The 22,665-nt window shown below is 54.0% G+C and overlaps 1 protein-coding gene across 1 annotated transcript in view; it reads left to right on the top strand.

The window, feature by feature from the left end:
• Positions 1-1,521: 1,521 nt before the first annotated feature.
• Positions 1,522-22,665, top strand: part of LOC139273992 (membrane-spanning 4-domains subfamily A member 15-like) — a 27,766-nt gene continuing 6,622 nt past the window's right edge. The window contains exons 1-6 of the mRNA XM_070891056.1: positions 1,522-2,068; positions 4,537-4,681; positions 11,807-11,917; positions 14,263-14,319; positions 17,027-17,158; positions 18,932-19,054. Of these exons, the coding sequence (XP_070747157.1) occupies positions 4,556-4,681; positions 11,807-11,917; positions 14,263-14,319; positions 17,027-17,158; positions 18,932-19,054 (549 nt within the window). The 5' untranslated portion in view covers positions 1,522-2,068; positions 4,537-4,555. The remainder of the gene's footprint in view (positions 2,069-4,536; positions 4,682-11,806; positions 11,918-14,262; positions 14,320-17,026; positions 17,159-18,931; positions 19,055-22,665) is intronic.

The following is a 22,665-nucleotide window of genomic DNA, read 5'->3' as shown; positions in this document are numbered from 1 at the left end:
ACCCTCGAGGGAATTCGAGTCGACTCGGTGCACCCTTTCCTCACAACCCTGATACCCCCGCCAACCTCGTTCTGGCGAATCTGTGCCCCTCCAGGCCAGTCAGTCAAGGGTTAAAGGCAGGTTTCCTCACAACGCAAAGACACACGTTGGCTCATTTTCTCACCACACCTGTTCTCCCCACTCCATCCGTTTCAAGTTTCCCGCTCCCGTTGTTTCAGGGGGTTAAGTAGCGGGCCTGGGACACGACAGGAAATGTGTGGGCAGCCCAGGGTCAGTTTGTGTGTCACTCTCGCGCGCCCCTTCGCCACAAGGTCGTGGGGTCACGGCCCCCATTCCAGAGACCCCAGGCCCCGTAATCCAAGGTCATCTTCTCCCAGGGGCAGTACTGAGGGAGCGCTGCACTGTCGGAGGGGCAGTACTGAGGGAGTGCTGCGCTGTCGGAGGGGCAGTACTGAGGGAGTGCTGCACTGTGGGAGGGGCAGCACTGAGGGAGTGCTGCACTGTCAGAGGGGCAGTACTGAGGGAATGCTGCACTGTCGGAGGGGCAGTACTGAGGGAGCGCTGCACTGTCGGAGGGGCAGTACTGAGGGAGCGCTGCACTGTCAGAGGGGCAGTACTGAGGGAGCGCTGCACTGTCAGAGGGGCAGTACTGAGGTAGTGTTGCACAGTCGGGGGGCAGTACTGAGGGAGTGCTGCACTGTCGGAGGGGCAGTACTGAGGGAGTGCCGCACTGTCGGAGGGGCAGTACTGAGGGAGCGCTGCACTGTCGGAGGGGTAGTACTGAGAGAGCGCTGCACTGTCGGAGGGGCAGTACTGAGGGAGTGCTGCACTGTCGGAGGGGCAGTACTGAGGGAGTGCTGCACTGTCGGCGGGGCAGTACTGAGGGAGTGCTGCACTGTCGGAGGGGCAGTACTGAGGGAGTGCCGCACTGTCGGAGGGGCAGTACTGAGGGAGCGCTGCACTGTCGGAGGGGTAGTACTGAGAGAGCGCTGCACTGTCGGAGGGGCAGTACTGAGGGAGTGCTGCACTGTCGGCGGGGCAGTACTGAGGGAGTGCTGCACTGTCGGAATTTCAATGGACTGATATTTCGTACCTAGGCTGGACTGTTGACATGAATCATGAAAATTTCTCCAAACACTGAACTTGACCAAAATGTACTCTTTCACACAATTTCTCACTCGCACACTTTCTTTGTCTCTCTCTCTATTTACCTATCTCTCTGTCTCTTTGTCTTTCTCTTTCTCTCTCTCTCTGTCTCTCTCTCTCCCTCTCTGTTTCCCTCTGTCTCTTTCCATCTCTATCTCTCTCTCTCACTCTCTCTAGCTCTCTCATTTTCTCTCCCTCTCTCTGTCTCTATCTCTCTCTCTTGATCTCTCTCTCTATCCCTCTCTCTCTCTATCCCTAACTCTCTGTCTCTTTCCATCTATCTCTCTCACTCTCTCTTGCTCTCTCATTTTCTCTCCCTCTCTCTGTCTCTATCTCTCTCTCTCTCGATCTCTCTCTATCCCTAACTCTCTGTCTCTCTATCTCTCTCCCTGTCTCTCTCCCTCTCCCTCTATCACGCTCTGTCTATCTATCTATCTCTCTCTCTCTCTCTTGCTCTCTCTCTCTCTCCCTCTATCTCACCCTGTCTCCCTCTCTCACTCTCTCTCTCTCTCTCTGTCGCTCTGTCTCTCTCTCTCTCCCTGTCTCTCTCTCTCTCCCTCTCTTTCCCTCTCCCTGTCTCTCTCTCTCCCTCTCTCTCTTTCTCTCCGTATCTATCTCTGTCGTTCTCTCTCCCTGTCTTTCTCTCTTTCTCTCTGTCTCTCTCCCTCTCTCTCTCTCCCTGTCTCTCTCTCTCCCAATCTCTCTCTCTGTCCCTCTCTCTGCCTCTCTCTATGAGCGTCGGGGAGTGGGATGTGTGGAATCTGTTGCTGGCACTGGGACGGGGAGAGTTAATGTTGAGGGAGTTGGGCTGGGACTGACTGCCCCAGCAGCACAAACAGTCAGCGGTGAAATTTGTGTCTGCAGAATCCAGTGGTGTGTGTGAGAGGGCAGACCACGGAGTGACACACAGTCCCAGCACACGGTAAGTCGGGTTTATCTTCAGTCAGTGACCAGCCACTCGAGGGAGGGTTTGCCACCCACCTCCTCCCCTCGCCTGGTGTTGGAACTGAGGGCGGCGGGGGGTCGGCCTGGAACTCAGACACCCCAGCCACTCCCAACTCACTCCCGCATTCTCTGCCCCACCCTCGTGTGAGTGAGTGCGATTCACACTCCCGACATCACTGTGTGAGTCTGTCTTCCCTGATACCCCCCAACCCCCGCCCCCGGGGTCATTCGAAGCCCCCCCGCCTGTCATTCCCCCTCCCCCACACTCCCCCTCCCCCCTCCCCTGCACTCCCCCTCCCCCCTCCCCTGCACTCCCCCCTCCCCCGCACTCCCCCTCCCCCTCCCCCACACCGCACTCCCCCTCCCCCCCTCCCCCACACTCCCTCTGCCCCCGCACTCCCCCTCCCCCGCACTACCCCTCCCCCTCCCCCTCCCCTCCCTCCCCCCACACTCCCCCCTCCCACCGCACTCCCCCCCCCCCTCCCCCGCACTCCCCCTCCCCCTCTCCCTCCCCTGCACTCCCCCCGCACTCCCCTCTCCCCCGCACTCCCTTTCCCCAACACTCCCCTCTCCCCCTCCCCCGCACTCCCCCCTCCCCCTCACTCCCCCACCCCTCCCCCTCCCCCCTCCCCTCCCCCTCCCCCCCTTCCCCACACTCCCCGTCCCCTCCCCCGCACTCACCCCTCTCCCTCCCCCTCCCCCGCACTCCCCCTCCCCCCTCCCCACACTCCCCCTCCCCTCCCCCGCACTCACCCCTCTCCCTCCCCCTCACTCCCCCACCCCTCCCCCTCCCCCCTCCCCCTCCCCCGCACTCCCCCTCCCCTCCCCCTCCCCCTCCCCCTTCCCCACACTCCCCCTCCCCTCCCCCGCACTCACCCCTCTCCCTCCTCCTCCCCCACACTCCCCTTCCCTAACCACTCCCCGCTCCCCCTCCCTCCCCCCGCACTCCCCCCTACCCCTCCCCCGCACTTCCCCCTCCCCCTCACTCCCTCTCCTCCCTCCCCCTCCCCGCACTCCCCCCTCCCCCTCCCCCGCACTCCCCCCTCTCCCTCCCCCTCCCCCGCACTCTCCCCTCCTCCCTCCCCGCACTCCCCCTCCCCCTCCCCATCGCTATCCCATTCTCCTCATCCCCAGCCCCTCCTTTTGCCCCTCCCTCACCTCCTCCCCCTAGCCCCGACACTGGATTATACACTCTCACCCTCCCCTCCCCATCCCTCGCTCTCCCATCTCCCACTGACCCCACTCCCACCCCTCGCACTCTCCCCCTGCCTCTTCCCCTTCCTCCCATATACCCCTAACCGACTTCTCTCCCTCGTCCTTTCTCCTTCCCCTCCCCTCCCCCATCTACCCCTCAACCCATCCCCCTCCCTCCCACTCTTTCCCCACCCCCTGCTCTTCACCCCCTCCCACCCACTCCTCACCCACCCCCACAGCCCAGACCCCCTCCCCCTCACTCTACCCCTCCCCTCTCCCACCCACTCCCCCTCCCCTCAGTCTACCCCTCCCCTCTCCCACCCACTCCCCCCCCCCTCACTCTACCCCTCCCCTCTCCCACCCACTCCCCCTCCCCTCACTCTACCCCTCCCCCGCTCACACCCCTCCCCTCCCTTCATTCTGCCCCCCCGCCCCTACTCGTTCTCAACGTGCTCACAATCCTAGTGAGGTCAGGGGTCAGGAAGGAGGTGGGTTATGGCCGACACGGCCCACAATCCCAGTGAGGTCAGGGGTCAGGATGGAGTTGGGTTATGGCCGACACGGCCCACAATCCCAGTGAGGTCAGAGGTCAGGAGGGAGGTGGGTTATCGCTGACACGGCCCACAATCCCAGTGAGGTCAGGGGTCAGGAGAGAGGTGGGTTATCCTGACGCGGCCCACAATCCCAGTGAGGTCAGGGGTCAGGAGGGAGTTGGGTTATGGCCGACACGGCCCACAATTTCAGTGAGGTCAAAGGTCAGGAGGGAGGTGGGTTATCGCCGACACGGCCCACAATCCCAGTGAGGTCAGGGGTCAGGAGGGAGGTGGGTTATCACTGCCACGTGCCCACAATCCCAGTGAGGTCAGGGGTCAGGAGGGAGCTAGGTTATCCTGACGCGGCCCACAATCCCAGTGAGGTCAGGGGTCAGGAGGGAGGTGGGTTATCGCTAACACGTGCCCACAATCCCAGTGAGGTCAGAGGTCAGGAGGGAGGTGGGTTATCGCTGACACGTGCCCACAATCCCAGTGAGGTCAGGGGTCAGGAGGGAGGTGGGTTATCGCTGACACGTGCCCACAATCCCAGTGAGGTCAGAGGTCAGGAGGGAGGTGGGTTATCCTGACATGTGCCCACAATCCCAGTGAGGTCAGGGGTCAGGAGGGAGGTGGGTTATCGCTGACATGTGCCCACAATCCCAGTGAGCGCCGTGCCTTGTCGTTCGCCCGCTCACTGCCTGCTCTCTCCCGCCCACAGGTGGACCTTGTCCGGCCCCATGTCTTCTGCCGCCACCCCTAAACCCGCGGGTGGGCTGACTGCTGCTCCGACCGCCACCATCCAACTGCACCAGCAGGGAAAACCGCTTCAGAAGTTCCTCAACGGAGAGCCCAAGGCACTGGGGGTAAGACCCAGGTACAGTGTCCCCCAGGCGGGGTGGAGGGGGAGATTGAACCATCCCAGGTACAGTGTCCCCAGGTACCACCCAACAGAGCCGGGACGTAACATGCCGACTGCAGACTGTAGTTAGACCGCTCGGCGCCCAGGCGGCGATGCCGAGGGTATACTGCGGGCTGCGACATCGAAGGCGGGTGGATCTGTGCCCCTCCCTGTGTGTCTACGTCGCCCACTCACCCTCCCCCACCCCCCACCCTCCTCAGTGTACCCCTCAACGTCACAGTGTGTCAGACCCACCCACTCCCCCTCTGTCGAGGGGTCGGCACTTGACCCCCAGGGTCACTGAGGGTGAAAGGTCAGTGACTGAACCCCGCTGTGGACTCCAGAGGAACTAGTTTCTCTGGGTATCTACCCCCATCGAATCGTTTGTTCATCATAAGCACAGTAACAGGAGGAGGCCCATTCAGTCCCTCGAGCCTGTTACACAGGAACAGGAGGAGGCCCATTCAGCCCCTCGAGCCTGTTACACAGGAACAGGAGGAGGCCCATTCAGTCCCTCGAGCCTGTTACACTGGAACAGGAGAAGGCCCATTCAGCCCCTCGAGTCTGTTACACAGGAACAGGAGGAGGCCCATTCAGCCCCTCGAGCCTGTTACACAGGAACAGGAGGAGGCCCATTCAGCCCCTCGAGTCTGTTACACAGGAACAGGAGGAGGCCCATTCAGCCCCTCGAGTCTGTTACACAGGAACAGGAGGAGGCCCATTCAGCCCCTCGAGCCTGTTACACAGGAACAGGAGGAGGCCCATTCAGCCCCTGGAGCCTGATCCACCATTCAATGAGATCGTGACTGACCTGTGACCTAACCCCATAGACCTGCCTTTGCCACATGTTACTTAATATCTTTGGATCACAGAAAGTTATCAATCTCAGATTTAAAATTAACAACTGACCCAGCATCGACGGCCGATTGTGGAAGAGAGTTTAAAACTTCGAGCACCCTTAGCGTGCAGTAATGTTTCTTAACGTCAGTCCTGAAAGGCCTGGCCTGTAATGTTTAAACTCTGCCCCTGGTCCTCGCTTCCCCAAACAGCGGAAATAGTGTCTCTCTATATACCCCTCAGTTCCCCCTGATATCCTGAACATGTCAATCAAATCAGACCGTAATCTTCACATCCCAGGGTATACAACCCTAGTTTGTGTAGTCTCCCCTCGTAATTTAACCCTTGCTGTTCGGGTACCATTCTGGTAAACCTGCACTGCACTGCCTCCGAGACCAATATATCCTTCCTCAGGTGTGGTGTCCAGAACTGCTCACAGTACTCCAGCTGTGGTCTAACCAGGGCTTCGATCAGATCACCCCTCGACCCTGTAACCTCGAGGGAACACAAGTCCAGCCGACACAACCTGTCTCCATAATGGAACCCTTTCAGTTCCCCCCCCCCCGGGACCTTTCTGTGCTGCACCGACTCCAAGGTCGATATCTCCTTCCTGACTGACTCTCTAACTGCCCCACTGGAGGGCTGAGTAAGTGGGATCAAAGCCGCTGCCCAGCGCGTTTAAGAAGGCGGCAGCTCACCACCAGCTTCTCAAGGGGCAACTCGGGATGGCCAATAACAGCCGGCCTTGCTCGCGATGCCCCCACAATCCCCGATGATAAGTCCTGACTATACAGTATAAATGCACACGAGGCCCATACTTGAGAGAAGCTCCGTCTGTGACCTGTCCTTTATTACCAAGACCTCAAGTGATGGAAGTGGGTGGAGCTTCCCCTTTTATACCTGAAGGTCCAGGTTAGGAGTGTCTCCCACCTCGTGGTCAGTGTTCTCACGGTGTACAACTTAGGTCAGATTATACATGGGTTACAATGCTGGTTGAATACATGACATCACCTCCCCCGCCAAAGTCTTATTGGGATCACAGGTTGAGTCTCTCTGGTGATTTACGCTCCCTTGTAGAGCACCTGAGTTGGGGCTCCGGTTGTTGGGCGCTGGCCTGAGTGTCTGCTGTTTGCGGTGCCTCAGGCCTGTCCGGACTGCCCACAGTGACTGGGCTCTCCTCCCTTTGGTTCCGGTGTTCAGTCACCTGTGGTGGAGTGAACTCTATATCGTGTTCTTCCTCTGCTTCTTCTATGGGGTTGCTGAACCTCCTTTTTGTTTGATCCACGTGTTTGCGGCAGATTTGTCCATTGGTAAGTTTAACTACCAGAATCCTATTTCCGTCTTTGGCAACCACAGTGCCTGCGAGCCATTTGGGCCCTGCAGCGTAGTTGAGGACAAAAACAGGATAATTTACATCAATACATCGCGCCCTCGCATTCCTGTCATAGCAGTGATATTGTGACTGGCGCCTGCTCTCGACAATTTCTTTCATGGTGGGGTGTATAAGGGATAATCGGGTTTTGAGCATCCTTTTCATTAGTAGCTCTGTGGGTGGAACCCCTGTGAGCGAGTGTGGTCGGGATCTATAGGCCAACAGGAGGCGTGATAAGCGGGTTTGTATGGAACCCCCTTGGAATCTGAGCATCCCCTGTTTGATTATCTGCACAGCTCGTTCTGTCTGGCCGTTTGAGGCCGGCTTGAACGGTGCCGTTCTAACATGGTTAATTCCATTGTCTGCCATGAAGTCCTGGAATTCAGTGCTTGTGAATCACAGGCCATTGTCGCTGACCAAGATGTCCGGTAGACCGTGGGCATCGAACGTTGCCTGTAGACTTTCTATCGTGGCAGAGGATGTGCTTGAATTTAAAATGTCACACTCGATCCATTTGGAGTAGGCGTCTACTACAACCAAAAACATTTTCCCCATGAAAGGACCTGCGTAGTCCACATGGATGCATGACCAAGGCTTGGCGGGCCATGGCCAGGGGCTAAGGGGGGCTTCCCTGGGCGCATGGCCCAGCTGGGCACACGTGTTGCACCTGCGAACACAAAGTTCCAGATCTGCGTCTATCCCTGGCCACCAAACGTGTGACCTGGCAATTGCCTTCATCGTGACAATGCCCGGGTGCCCATTGTGGAGTTCTCTGATGAACACCTCTCTGCCCATCTGGGGCATGACTACGCAGTTTCCCCACAGTAGGCAATCGGCCTGAATCGAGAGTTCATCCTTGCGCCTGTGAAATGGTTTAAATTTCTCAGGGCATGCCCTGTACGTGGCTGCCCAGTCCCCATTCAGGACACATTTCTTGACTAGAGACAATAGCGGGTCTCTATTTGTCCAGACTTTAATCTGACGGGCTGTCACGGGTGAGCCTTCGCTTCCGAAAGCTTCAACAGCCATGACCATCTCAGCAGCATGCTCGATAGCCCCCTCAGTGGTGGCTAGTGGGAGCCTGCTGAGTGCATCGGCGCAGTTTTCGGTGCCTGGTCTGTGCCGAATTGTATAGTCATAGGCGGCTAACGTGAGTGCCCACCTCTGTATGCGGGCCGATGCGTTTTCATTTATGGCCTTGTTGTCGGCCAAAAGGGACGTTAGGGGTTTGTGATCTGTCTCCAGCTCAAATTTCCTGCCAAACAGGTACTGGTGCAATTTCTTTACAGCATATACACATGCGAGTGCCTCCTTTTCTACCATCCTGTACCCCCTTTCTGCCTGGGACAGACTCCTGGAGGCATAAGCTACCGGCTGTAACTGACCCTTGACATTGACATGCTGCAACACACACCTGACCCCATAGGACGACGCATCGCACGTTAACACAAGTTTCTGACATGGGTCATATAGCGTTAACAGATTGTTGGAACATAACAAATTGCGTGCTCTATTAAAAGCCCTTTCCTGGCTGTCCCCCCAGACCCATTCGCGACCAATGCGTAGGAGCACGTGTAGCGGCTCTAGCAGCGTGCTCAATTTGGGAAGAAAGTTACCAAAATAGTTCAGGAGCCCCAGGAACGAACGCAGCTCCGTCGTGTTACGGGGTCTGGGTGCTCTCTGGATCGCTTCCGTCTTGGATGCAGTAGGGCTGATCCCGTCTGCTGCTACCCTCATCCCCAGGAATTCTACCTCTGGAGCTAGGAAGACGCACTTCGCCTTTTTCAGTCTACCCGGTCCAGTCTGCGTAGCACCTCCTCCAGGTTGTGGAGGTGTTTTTCAGTATCGTAACCCGTAATGAGGATGTCGTCCTGAAAAACCACCGTCCCTGGAATCGACTTGAGGAGGCTTTCCATATTTCGTTGGAAGATCGCGGCGGCCGAGCGAATCCCGAACGGACATCTGTTGTACTCAAACAACCCCTTGTGTGTCGTGATGGTGGTCAGCTTCTTCGACTCACTCGCCAGCTCCTGGGTCATGTAAGCTGAGGTCAGGTCCAATTTTGAAAAAAGTTTGCCACTGGATAGCGTCGCAAAGAGGTCCTCCGCTCTCGGTAGCGGGTACTGGTCTTGGAGTGACACCCAATTGATGGTGGCCTTGTAATCTCCACATATCCTGACCGACCCATCCGCCTTGAGCACCGGCACAATCGGGCTCACCCAGTCACTGAATTCGACTGGCGAGATGATACCTTCCCTCAGCAGGCGGTCCAATTCGCCTTCTATCTTTTCCCGCATCATGTACGGCACCGCTCTGGCCTTGTGGTGTACTGGCCTGGCGTCCGGGTTTATGTGAATCACTACCTTGGCAATCCATGAAAGTGCCGATGCCGGGTTGAAATAATGAGTCAAATTTGTCCAGGACCTGTGAGCATGATACTCGCTCCACAGAGGAAATTGCATTGACATCGCCCCATTTCCAGTTCATGACAGCAAGCCAACTCCTCCCCAGTAGTGCGGGACTGTCCCCTGGGACAATCCAGAGTGGCAACCTGTTCTCCAAATCTTTGTGGGTCACGACTACCATGGCGCTGCCTAGCACCGGAATGATCTGCTTTGTGTATGTCCGTAGCTGTGCGTCAATCGCCGATAATTTTGGCCTCCTAGCCTTGGACACCCACAACATTTCAAACTGTTTGATACCCATCAGGGACTGGCTGGCCCCCGTGTCTAGCTCCATTGATACTGGGATGCCATTGAGGAGCACTTTCATCATTATCGGTGGCGTCCTGGTGTATGAACTGTATACGTGCTCCACATGGACTCGCTGAACTTCAGCTTCCAGTGATTTCCCCCATTATTCATTTGGCCTCGTAGGGCTTACATCGGGCCCGTCCTCCTCGTACATCAACCTGGCAGCAGGCTTCCTGCACATATGCCCCAAGTGACTGCTGACGTTGCAGTTTCTGCAGGTATATTGCTGATACCTGCAAGCTCTGGTTGGGTGTTTGCCTCCACACCTCCAACATGAGCCGTTGTTGGAAACAAAAGGCCCATTACCAGTCGATCGTCTCTGACTGTCTCTGTAACTGTCCTTAAGCGCACCATTAACAGGTGTTGATGGCCCCATTACTGGCCGCATTGTCCATTGCGATGGCATGAATCGCCATTCAGCTAGCCATTGTCTCTGTTGAATTCCCCCTTTGGGTTCGACTACATGCTGGGGCATGTCCGATTGTCCTTGTCTGCCTGGAGAACTGTGTGCCAAGTTAACAATGTTGACTCCCTGGTCGTTTGCCACATTTGAGCCAAGATTTTTGTCATACATCATTCTGGTCTCTTCCTCCCCTGAGATAAACGTCTGGGCTATCAGAGCCGCCATTTCCAAGGTCAAGTCTTTGGTCTCAATCAGTTTCCTGAAAACCCCAGTGTGCCCGATGCCCTCAATAAAAAAAGTCTTGCAGCATCTCCTCTCTGCATGCGTCTGGGAACTTACATAGACTTGCCAGTCGCCGGAGATCTGCCACGAAGTCTGGAACGCTTTGCCCTTCTCGCCGCCGGTGCATGTAAAACCGGTGTCTCGCCATGTGCATGCTGCTCGCTGGTTTAAGGTGATCCCCGATCAACTTACTGAGCTCTTCGAATGTCTTGTCCGCCGGCTTCTCTGGCGCTAGAAGGTCCTTCATCAGGGAGTACGTCCTGGATTCACAAACCGTCAGGAGATGAGCCCTGCGTTTGTCGGCTGAATCCTGTACCAACCATTCCTTAATGACAAAACTTTGCTGTCGTCTCTCAATAAAATCATCCCAATCATCACCAACACAGCACCTCTCGTCTGTGCTGCTAGTGGCCATACTCGCGTGGTTTAAATCCCAGTCACCAATAATATGTCCTGACTATGCAGTATAAATGCACATGAGGCCCATACTTAAGAGAAGGTCACTCTGTTACCAGTTACCTTTATTACCAAGACTTCAAGTGATGAAGGTGGGTGGAGCTTCCCCTTTTATACCTGAAGGTCCAGGTTAGGAGTGTCTCCCACAAGTTCACCACCTAGTGGTCATTGTTCTCACAGTGTACAACTGAGGTCAGTTTATACATGGGTTACAATGCTGGTTGAATACATGACACCCGTAAACTTCAAGGGCGGAACTTAGCGCGAGGGAAGTACTTTTCTCAGGCTTTTCGGCGGACTAGGCCTTTTCAGATTGCAGCTTGTTATTGTCCACAGTTTTGCACCGTCCGCGATTACACCCCCCTCATCAGAACGCAATCCTGTCCCCGTGTTCCTGGAGATTGACCCAGAATGGTACCAGGGATGTGGGACTTCAGTTACATGGAGAGACTGGAGAAGCTGGGATTGTTCTCCTTAGAGCAGAGAAGGTTAAGGGGAGATTGACCAGAATGGTACCGGGGATGTGGGACTTCAGTTACATGGAGAGACTGGAGAAGCTGGGATTGTTCTCCTTAGAGCAGAGAAGGTTAAGGGGAGATTTGATCGAGGTGTTTGGAATCATGAAGGGTTTGGATAGAGTAAATAAGGAGAAACAGTTTCCTGTGTCGGGAGGGTGGGTAACCAGAGGACACAGATTGAAGGTAATTGGAAAAAGACCCAGAGGGGGAGATGAGGAGAGATGTGTTTACGCAGCGAGTTGTTGTGATCGGGAACACGTTGCCTGGAAGGGCGGTGGGAGCAGGATCAATGGTAATTCTCAAACGGGGAGTTGGATTAATCTGAGGAGGGTATAAATTTACAGGGCGATGGGGAAAGAGCAGGGGGAGTGGGACTGATGGGATCGCTCTACCACATCCAGCACAGGCAGGATGGCATGGACGGCCTCCTCCCGTGCGCTCTCATTCTCTGATGCTTTCCATCCCACAGGTGACCCTGATCATGCTCGGGATCATTCAGTTCGGGTTCGGTGTTCCACTCCGCATGGCCAAAGTCTCGGAAATTACAGGACTGGGAACTCCCTGGTGGCTGGCAGTCCTGGTGAGCGGCTTGTATTTGTTTCCCACCCAACGTTTCATCATTCACTGGGGCCAGTGTCCGCTTCCCGGCCTTGTCTCAATCCAGGGGTCCTCCTCAGTCCGGGCAGCGAGCTGGTTACAGAACCGAGAGAGAGCAAGTCGGGCTCGAAATAGGAAGGTAGGAACAGGAGGAGGCCCATTCAGCCCCTCGAGCCTGTTACAGAGGAACAGGAGGGGGCCCATTCAGCCCCTCGAGCCTGTTACACAGGAACAGGAGGAGGCCCATTCAGCCCCTCGAGCCTGTTACACAGGAACAGGAGGAGGCCCATTCAGTCCCTCGAGCCTGCTCCATTATTAGCTGGGATCACGGCCCATCTGTATCTTAAGTCCACCCACCAGCTTTGCTCCATACCCATTTATAGCCCTGAATCTGCAAATAGCTCTCGATCTCAGAGTGAAAGTGATGAATTGAGCGAGCATCTAGTGGTGTCAGTGGGAGAGATATCCACATCTCTGCCTGTGTGAAGAAGTTTCTCATCACTGCCCTGCTCTGATGTTAGGTTAAAGGGCACTTACTCAGATTGGCCAATGTTGGGAGGTTGGATCCCTTGTAGCGGCGAAGGAGATGTGACATGTGTCGTGTCTCTCAGGCACATTGACAGAATGTCCTGCAGCCCCTCCCTATCTCTGTAATCTCCTCCAGCTCCTACACCCCTCCCTATCTCTGTAACCTCCTCCAGCCCCTACACCCCTCCCTATCTCTGTAACCTCCTCCAGCTCCTATACCCCTCCCTATCTCTGTAACCTCCTCCAGCCCTACACCCCTCCCTATCTCTGTAACCTCCTCCAGCCCCTACACCCCTCCCTATCTCTGTAAGTCCCTCCAGCCCTACACCCTTCCCTATCTCTGTAACCTCCAGCCCTACAACCCTCCCTATCTCTGTAACCTCCAGCCCTACACCCTCCCTATCTCTGTAACCTCCAGCCCTACAACCCTCCATATCTCTGTATCCTCGAGCCGTACAACCCTCCCTACCTCTGTAACCTCCAGCCCTACAACCCTCCTCCAGCCTCTACAACCCGCCCTATCTCTGTAACCTCCAACCCTACAACCCTCCCTATCTCTGTAACCTCCAACCCTACAACCCTCCCTATCTCTGTAACCTCCAACCCTACAACCCTCCCTATCTCTGTAACCTCCTCCAGCCTCTACAACCCTCCCTATCTCTGTAGCCTCCAGCCGTACAACCCTCTCTATCTCTGTATCCTCAGCCGTACAATCCTCCCTATCTCTGTAACCTCCTCCAGCCTCTACAACCCTCCCTATCTCTGTAACCTCCAGCCCTACAACCCTCCATATCTCTGTAACCTCCTCCAGCCTCTACAACCCTTCCTATCTCTGTAACCTCCTCCAGCCTCTACAACCCTCCCTATCTCTGTAACCTCCAGCCCTACAACCCTCCATATCTCTGTATCCTCGAGCCGTACAACCCTCCCTACCTCTGTAACCTCCAGCCCTACAACCCTCCTCCAGCCTCTACAACCCGCCCTATCTCTGTAACCTCCAACCCTACAACCCTCCCTATCTCTGTAACCTCCAACCCTACAACCCTCCCTATCTCTGTAACGTCCTCCAGCCTCTACAACCCTCCCTATCTCTGTAGCCTCCAGCCGTACAACCGTCTCTATCTCTGTATCCTCAGCCGTACAATCCTCCCTATCTCTGTAACCTCCTCCAGCCTCTACAACCCTCCCTATCTCTGTAACCTCCAGCCCTACAACCCTCCATATCTCTGTAACCTCCTCCAGCCTCTACAACCCTCCCTATCTGTAACCTCCTCCAGCCTCTACAACCCTCCCTATCTCTGTATCCTCCAGTCGTACAATCCTCCCTATCTCTGTAACCTCCAGCCTCTACAACCCTCCCTATCTCTGTATCCTCCAGTCGTACAATCCTCCCTATCTCTGTAACCTCCAGCCTCTACAACCCACCCTATCTCTGTATTCTCCAGCCATACAAACCTCCCTGTTCTTCTCCAATTCTGCCCGCTTGTGCATCCCTCAATTTCCATCGCTGAACCATCGGTGGCTGTGCCTTCACCGCCTGGGGCCAAAGCTCCGGAACTCCCTCCCTAAACCTCTCCACCTCTCTGCCCTCCTTAAGACGCTCCTTAAAACTTCAGCCTTTCATCAGGTTTTTCGCCACCTGTCCTGATATCTGCTTATATGTGTTTGGGGGTCAAGACTTGTCTGATTTACGCCCATGTGAAGCTCCTTGCGACGTTTCTGCGACATTAAAGACACGACGTCTACTCAAGTTGTGGTTGTTGCTGACGCTGTGCACTGTGGGTAATTTGTGTCTTGCAGTTCATCGTATCGGGAGCTCTAACCATTGTGTGTGGCCAAGATCCCAACAAACCACGAGTAAGTAAGGCTTATCCCGCGCGGGCCGCTCGCTATCGCAGCAAACTCACTGTTGAGATTGGTTTTGGCACCGTAGCACTGACCACGGGAAAGATGGTGATTCACAGCGCTGGGGCCAAAAGATCTCCTCGCCTCGTGTCTGCTTGGTTATAGACGCATTATCTCACGTTAAACTTCGATCGATCCTTGGTTAGACCACACTGGGAGTTACTGTGTACAGTTCTGGTCTCCATATCACACTGGGAGTTACTGTGTACAGTTCTGGTCTCCATATCACACTGGGAGTTACTGTGCACAGTTCTGGTCTCCATATCACACTGGGAGTTACTGTGTACAGTTCTGGTCTCCATATCACACTGGGAGTTACTGTGCACAGTTCTGGTCTCCATATCACACTGGGAGTTACTGTGTACAGTTCTGGTCTCCATATCACACTGGGAGTTACTGTGTACAGTTCTGGTCTCCATATCACACTGGGAGTTACTGTGCACAGTTCTGGTCTCCATATCACACTGGGAGTTACTGTGTACAGTTCTGGTCTCCATATCACACTGGGAGTTACTGTGTACAGTTCTGGTCATATCACACTGGGAGTTACTGTGTACAGTTCTGGTCTCCATATCACACTGGGAGTTACTGTGTACAGTTCTGGTCTCCATATCACACTGGGAGTTACTGTGTACAGTTCTTTGCTCCATATCACACTGGGAGTTACTGTGTACAGTTCTGGTCATATCACACTGGGAGTTACTGTGCACAGTTCTGGTCTCCGTATCACACTGGGAATTACTGTGTACAGTTCTGGCCATATCACACTGGGAGTTACTGTGCACAGTTCTGGTCTCCATATCACACTGGGAGTTACTGTGCACAGTTCTGGTCTCCATATCACACTGGGAGTTACTGTGTACAGTTCTGGTCTCCATATCACACTGGGAGTTACTGTGTACAGTTCTGGTCTCCATATCACACTGGGAGTTACTGTGTACAGTTCTGGTCTCCATATCACACTGGGAGTTACTGTGTACAGTTCTTTGCTCCATATCACACTGGGAGTTACTGTGTACAGTTCTGGTCATATCACACTGGGAGTTACTGTGCACAGTTCTGGTCATATCACACTGGGAGTTACTGTGCACAGTTCTGGTCTCCATATCACACTGGGAGTTACTGTGTACAGTTCTGGTCATATCACACTGGGAGTTACTGTGCACAGTTCTGGTCTCCATATCACACTGGGAGTTACTGTGTACAGTTCTGGTCATATCACACTGGGAGTTACTGTGTACAGTTCTGGTCTCCATATCACACTGGGAGTTACTGTGTACAGTTCTGGTCTCCATATCACACTGGGAGTTACTGTGTACAGTTCTGGCCATATCACACTGGGAGTTACTGTGTACAGTTCTGGTCTCCATATCACACTGGGAGTTACTGTGTACAGTTCTGGTCTCCATATCACACTGGGAGTTACTGTGTACAGTTCTGGTCTCCATAGTTTTGAAAGTGAGTTGGATGGGTACTTTAGGAAATTTCAGGGTTACAGACAAATAGGCAGGACAGGCATGGCTACCGACCTAAAGCTGGAAAGTGGGTTTAGGCTGGAAAACTCTTTGTCGGCCGGTGGGGACACGATGGGCCGAAATGGCTTCCTTCTGTACTGTAAATGTCTATGATTCTGTGACTGTGAATTATTGAAATGCTTATACATTAATATGAATTAAGCGCCTTGTGTGGTTTATAACTTTAAAGATGCTATATAAATGTAAGTTGTTGTTGAATTATTGAAGTATTTATTCACGTGAATTACTGAAATAATTATACATGAAAATGTGCATTCTCGAAATAATTATTAATGTCAATTTTTGAAGTATTTATACATTATTGTGAGCTACAGAAATACATTTCTGTCGTTTCATGGCATGTTTAGAGAGACCTGGGGTCATTGTGCATGAAACAAAAAAAGTTAGTATGCAGGTACAGCAAGTGATCAGGAAGGTAAATGATATCTTGGCCTTTATTGCAAGGGGGGATGGAGTATAAAAGCAGAGAAGTCCTGCTACACCTGTACAGGGTATTGGTGAGGCCACACCTGGAGTACTGCGTGCAGTTTTGGTCTCCGTATTTAAGGAGGGATATACTTGCATTGGAGGCTGTTCAGAGAAGGTTCACTCGGTTGATTCCTGAGATGAAGGGGTTGTCTTATGAAGTTGGATGAGCCGGTTGGGTCTCTACTCATTGGAGTTTAGAAGAATGAGAGTTGATCTTATTGAAACGTATAAGATACTGAGGGGGGCTGGACAGGGTGGATGCAGAGAGGATGTTTCCCCTCGTGGGGGAATCTAGAACTAGGGGGCATAGTCTCAGAATAAGGGGCCGCCCATTTAAATCTGGGATGAGGAGGAATTTCTTCTCTCAGAGGGTTGTAAATCTGTGGAATTCTCTGCCCCAGAGAGCTGTGGAGGCTGGGTCATTGAATATATTTAAGGTGGAGATAGACAGATTTTTGAGCGATAAGGGAGTGAAGGGTTATGGGGAGCGGGCGGGGAAGTGGAGCTGAGTCCGTGATCAGATCAGCCATGATCTTATTGAATGGCGGAGCAGGCTCGAGGGGCCGTATGGCCGACTCTTGCTCCTATTCCTTATATCCTTATGTTTTGTTTCGGTGTTTTGGGTTCAATCCATGTCTTGTACTGTCCCCTCCCAGGTCACAGCTTGCTTGGCCACGAATATCATCAACGTCATAGCAACAGGAATCGCTGTCTTCATTTTCTGTGTAGACCTGTCCAGCTGGCACTACATTCACAACACAGAGGTGGCAGCCGTCATGAAGTATCGGGTAAGTTTCACACTTCAAATTCCGCAACTCACGCTCCCGTTGGGGCCCTTGATGAGTGAGCCATGTTTGTGTGGAATATTAATGTGACCACCGCCACTCAGTGGGTTCTCTCTCTCTCTCTTGACTCAGAGTCAGAAGGTCGTGGGTTCCAGCCCCCACTCCAGAGCCTCAAGCCCCGATAATCCAGGCCAGCACTCCCAGAACCTGCACTGTTAGAGCGCCGTACTGTCGGAGGGGCAGTACTGAGGGAGCGCTGCACTGTCAGAGGGGCAGTACTGAGGGAGCGCTGCACTGTCGGAGGGGCAGTACTGAGGGAGCGCTGCACTGTCGGAGGGGCAGTACTGAGGGAGCACTGCACTGTCGGAGGGGCAGTACTGAGGGAGCGGCGTACTGTCGGAGGGGCAGTACTGAGGGAACGCTGCACTGTCGGAGGGGCAGTACTGAGGGAGTGCTGCACTGTCGGAGGGGCAGTACTGAGGGAGTGCTGCACTGTCGGAGGGACAGTACTGAGGGAGTGCTGCACTGTCGGAGGGGCAGTACTGAGGGAGTGCTGCACTGTCAGAGGGGCAGTACTGAGGGAGCGCTGCACTGTCGGAGGGGCAGTACTGAGGGAGCGCTGCACTGTCGGAGGGGCAGTACTGAGGGAGTGCTGCACTGTCGGAGGGGCAGTACTGAGGGAGTGCTGCACTGTCGGAGGGGCAGTACTGAGGGAGCGCTGCACTGTCGGAGGGGCAGTACTGAGGGAGCGCTGCACTGTCGGAGGGGCAGTACTGAGGGAGTGCTGCACTGTCGGAGGGGCAGTACTGAGGGAGTGCTGCACTGTCGGAGGGGCAGTACTGAGGGAGTGCTGCACTGTCGGAGGGGCAGTACTGAGGGAGTGCTGCACGTTCGGAGGGGCAGTACTGAGGGAGTGCTGCACTGTCAGAGGGGCAGTACTGAGGGAGTGCTGCACTGTCGGAGGGGCAGTACTGAGGGAGTGCTGCACTGTCGGAGGGGCAGTACTGAGGGAGTGCTGCACTGTCGGAGGGGCAGTACTGAGGGAGCGCTGCACTGTCGGAGGGGCAGTACTGAGGGAGCGCTGCACTGTCGGAGGGGCAGTACTGAGGGAGTGCTGCACTGTCGGAGGGGCAGTACTGAGGGAGTGCTGCACTGTCGGAGGGGCAGTACTGAGGGAGTGCTGCACTGTCGGAGGGGCAGTACTGAGGGAGTGCTGCACGTTCGGAGGGGCAGTACTGAGGGAGTGCTGCACTGTCAGAGGGGCAGTACTGAGGGAGTGCTGCACTGTCGGAGGGGCAGTACTGAGGGAGTGCTGCACTGTCGGAGGGGCAGTACTGAGGGAGTGCTGCACTGTCAGAGGGGCAGTACTGAGGGAGTGCTGCACTGTCAGAGGGGCAGTACTGAGGGAGTGCTGCACTGTCGGAGGGGCAGTACTGAGGGAGCGCTGCACTGTTGAATCTGTTGTAGGGCTGGAGGAGGTGAGAGAGAACGAGGAGGTCATGGAGCGATGTGAAAACAAGAATAATAATATTAAACCCAAGATGTTACAGAGATGGAGAGAGACAGATTTTTCAGCGATAAGGGAGTGAAGGGTTATGGGGAGCAGGCGGGGAAGTGGAGCTGAGTCCATGATCAGATCAGCCAAGATCTTATTAAATGGTGGAGCAGGCTCGAGGGGCCGAATGGCCGACTCTTGCTCCTATTTCTTATGTTGATGTGTTTCCCATGGAGCAACTGCTGTCAGTGTGACACTTTCACTGTGTTCTCTTTTGGCAGCAATTGTCGTACGGGATCAAGACCGTCCTGTTCTTCTTCGCTGTGTCTGGAGCTGTTCTCAACATCATCCTCTCCGTCTTCTGCTGTAAGGGTCTTCGTTACTGCAGCCCGAGTACTCAAATGGTGAGTCACTATCACTCTCACATTCACACACACTCTCACACTCTCTCTCACACACTCTCGCACACTCTCACATTCACACACACTCTCACACTCTCTCTCACACACTCTCGCACACTCTCACATTCACACACACTCTCACACTCTCTCTCACACACTCTCGCACACTCTCACATTCACACACACTCTCACACTCTCTCTCACACACTCTCGCACACTCTCACATTCACACACACTCACACACTCTCACACACACACTCACACACTCACACTCTCGCACACTCTCACATTCACACACACTCACACACTCTCACACACTCTCACACACACACTCACACACTCACACTCTCACACACTCTCACACACATTCTCACACACTCTCACATTCACACACACTCTCACACACTCTCGCACACACTCACACACTCTCACACACACTCTCACATTCACACACACTCTCACACACACTCACACACTCTCACACACTCTCACATTCACACACACTCTCACACACTCTCGCACACACTCACACACTCACACACACTCTCACACACACTCACACACTCTCTCACACTCTCACACACTCTCACATTCACACACACTCTCACACACTCTCACACACTCTCACATTCACACACACTCTCACACACTCTCGCACACACTCACACACTCTCACACACACTCTCACACACTCTCACACACTCTCACATTCACAAACACTCTCACACACTCTCGCACACACTCACACACTCTCACGCACTCTCGCACACACTCACACACTCTCTCACACTCTCACACACACTCTCACACACTCTCGTACACTCTCACATTCAAACACATTCTCACACACTCTCGCACACACTCACACACTCTCACACACTCTCACACACACTCTCACACACTCTCACACACTCTCACATTCACACACACTCTCACACACTCTCGCACACACTCACACACTCACACACACTCACACACACTCTCACATTCACACACACTCTCACACACTCTCGCACACACTCACACACTCACACACACTCACACACACTCTCACATTCACACACACTCTCACACACTCTCGCACACACTCACACAATCTCACACACTCACACACACTCACACACACTCTCACATTCACACACACTCTCACACACTCTCGCACACACTCACACACTCGCACACACACTCTCACACACTCTCGCACACACTCACACACTCACACACACTCACACACTCTCACACACTCTCTCACACACTCTCTCACACACTCTCACACACTCTCACACACACTCTCACACACTCTCGCACACACTCACACACTCACACACACTCACACACACTCTCACACAATCTCACATTCACACACACTCTCGCACACTCTCGCACACACTCACACACTCTCACACACACTCTCACACACTCTCTCACACACTCTCACACACACTCTCACACACTCTCACATTCACACACACTCTCACACACTCTCGCACACACTCACACACTCACACACACTCACACACACTCTCACACACTCTCACATTCACACACACTCTTGCACGCTCTCGCACACACTCACACACTCTCACACACACTCTCACACACTCTCTCACACACTCACACACTCTCACACACACTCTCACACACTCTCTCACACACTCACACACACTCACACACACTCTCACACTCTCACACACGCTCGCACACACTCACACACTCTCACACACACTCTCGCACACTCTCGCACACACTCACACACTCTCACACACACTCACACACTCTCACACACACTCTCACACACTCTCTCACACACTCACACACTCTCACACACACTCTCACACTCTCACACACTCTCACACACTCTCACACACACTCTCACACACTCTCACACACACTCTCACACACACTTTCACACACTCTCACACACACTCTCACACACTCTCTCACACACTCACACACTCTCACACACACTCTCACACACTCTCACACACTCTCTCACACACTCACACACTCTCACACACTCTCACACACACTTTCACACACACTCTCACACACTCTCACACACACTCACACACTCTCACACACACTCACACACTCTCACACACACTCTCTCACACACTCTCACACACACTCTCACACACACTCTCACACACTCTCACATTCACACACACTCTCACACACTCTCGCACACACTCACACACTCACACACACTCACACACACTCACACACACTCTCACACACTCACATTCACACACACTCTCGCACACTCTCGCACACACTCACACACTCTCACACACACACACACTCTCACACACACACTCACACACTCTCTCACACACTCACACACTCTCACACACACTCTCACACACTCTCGCACACACTCACACACTCTCACACACACTCTCGCACACTCTCGCGCACACTCACACACTCTCACACGCACTCACACACTCTCACACACACTCTCACACACTCTCACACACACTCTCACACACTCTCACACACTCTCACATTCACACACACTCTCACACACTCTCGCACACACTCACACACTCACACACACTCACACACACTCTCACATTCACACACACTCTCACACACTCTCGCACACACTCACACACTCACACACACTCACACACACTCTCACATTCACACACACTCTCACACACTCTCGCACACACTCACACAATCTCACACACTCACACACACTCACACACACTCTCACATTCACACACACTCTCACACACTCTCGCACACACTCACACACTCGCACACACACTCTCACACACTCTCGCACACACTCACACACTCACACACACTCACACACTCTCACACACTCTCTCACACACTCTCTCACACACTCTCACACACTCTCACACACACTCTCACACACTCTCGCACACACTCACACACTCACACACACTCACACACACTCTCACACAATCTCACATTCACACACACTCTCGCACACTCTCGCACACACTCACACACTCTCACACACACTCTCACACACTCTCTCACACACTCTCACACACACTCTCACACACTCTCACATTCACACACACTCTCACACACTCTCGCACACACTCACACACTCACACACACTCACACACACTCTCACACACTCTCACATTCACACACACTCTTGCACGCTCTCGCACACACTCACACACTCTCACACACACTCTCACACACTCTCTCACACACTCACACACTCTCACACACACTCTCACACACTCTCTCACACACTCACACACACTCACACACACTCTCACACTCTCACACACGCTCGCACACACTCACACACTCTCACACACACTCTCGCACACTCTCGCACACACTCACACACTCTCACACACACTCACACACTCTCACACACACTCTCACACACTCTCTCACACACTCACACACTCTCACACACACTCTCACACTCTCACACACTCTCACACACTCTCACACACACTCTCACACACTCTCACACACACTCTCACACACACTTTCACACACTCTCACACACACTCTCACACACTCTCTCACACACTCACACACTCTCACACACACTCTCACACACTCTCACACACTCTCTCACACACTCACACACTCTCACACACTCTCAC

This window comes from Pristiophorus japonicus, chromosome 9 (assembly GCF_044704955.1).
Source record: "Pristiophorus japonicus isolate sPriJap1 chromosome 9, sPriJap1.hap1, whole genome shotgun sequence".
In the NCBI taxonomy this organism is placed as follows: domain Eukaryota; kingdom Metazoa; phylum Chordata; class Chondrichthyes; family Pristiophoridae; genus Pristiophorus; species Pristiophorus japonicus.
The sequence above is the reverse complement of the archived record's forward strand: the minus strand, read 5'-3'. Positions and strand labels throughout refer to the sequence as shown.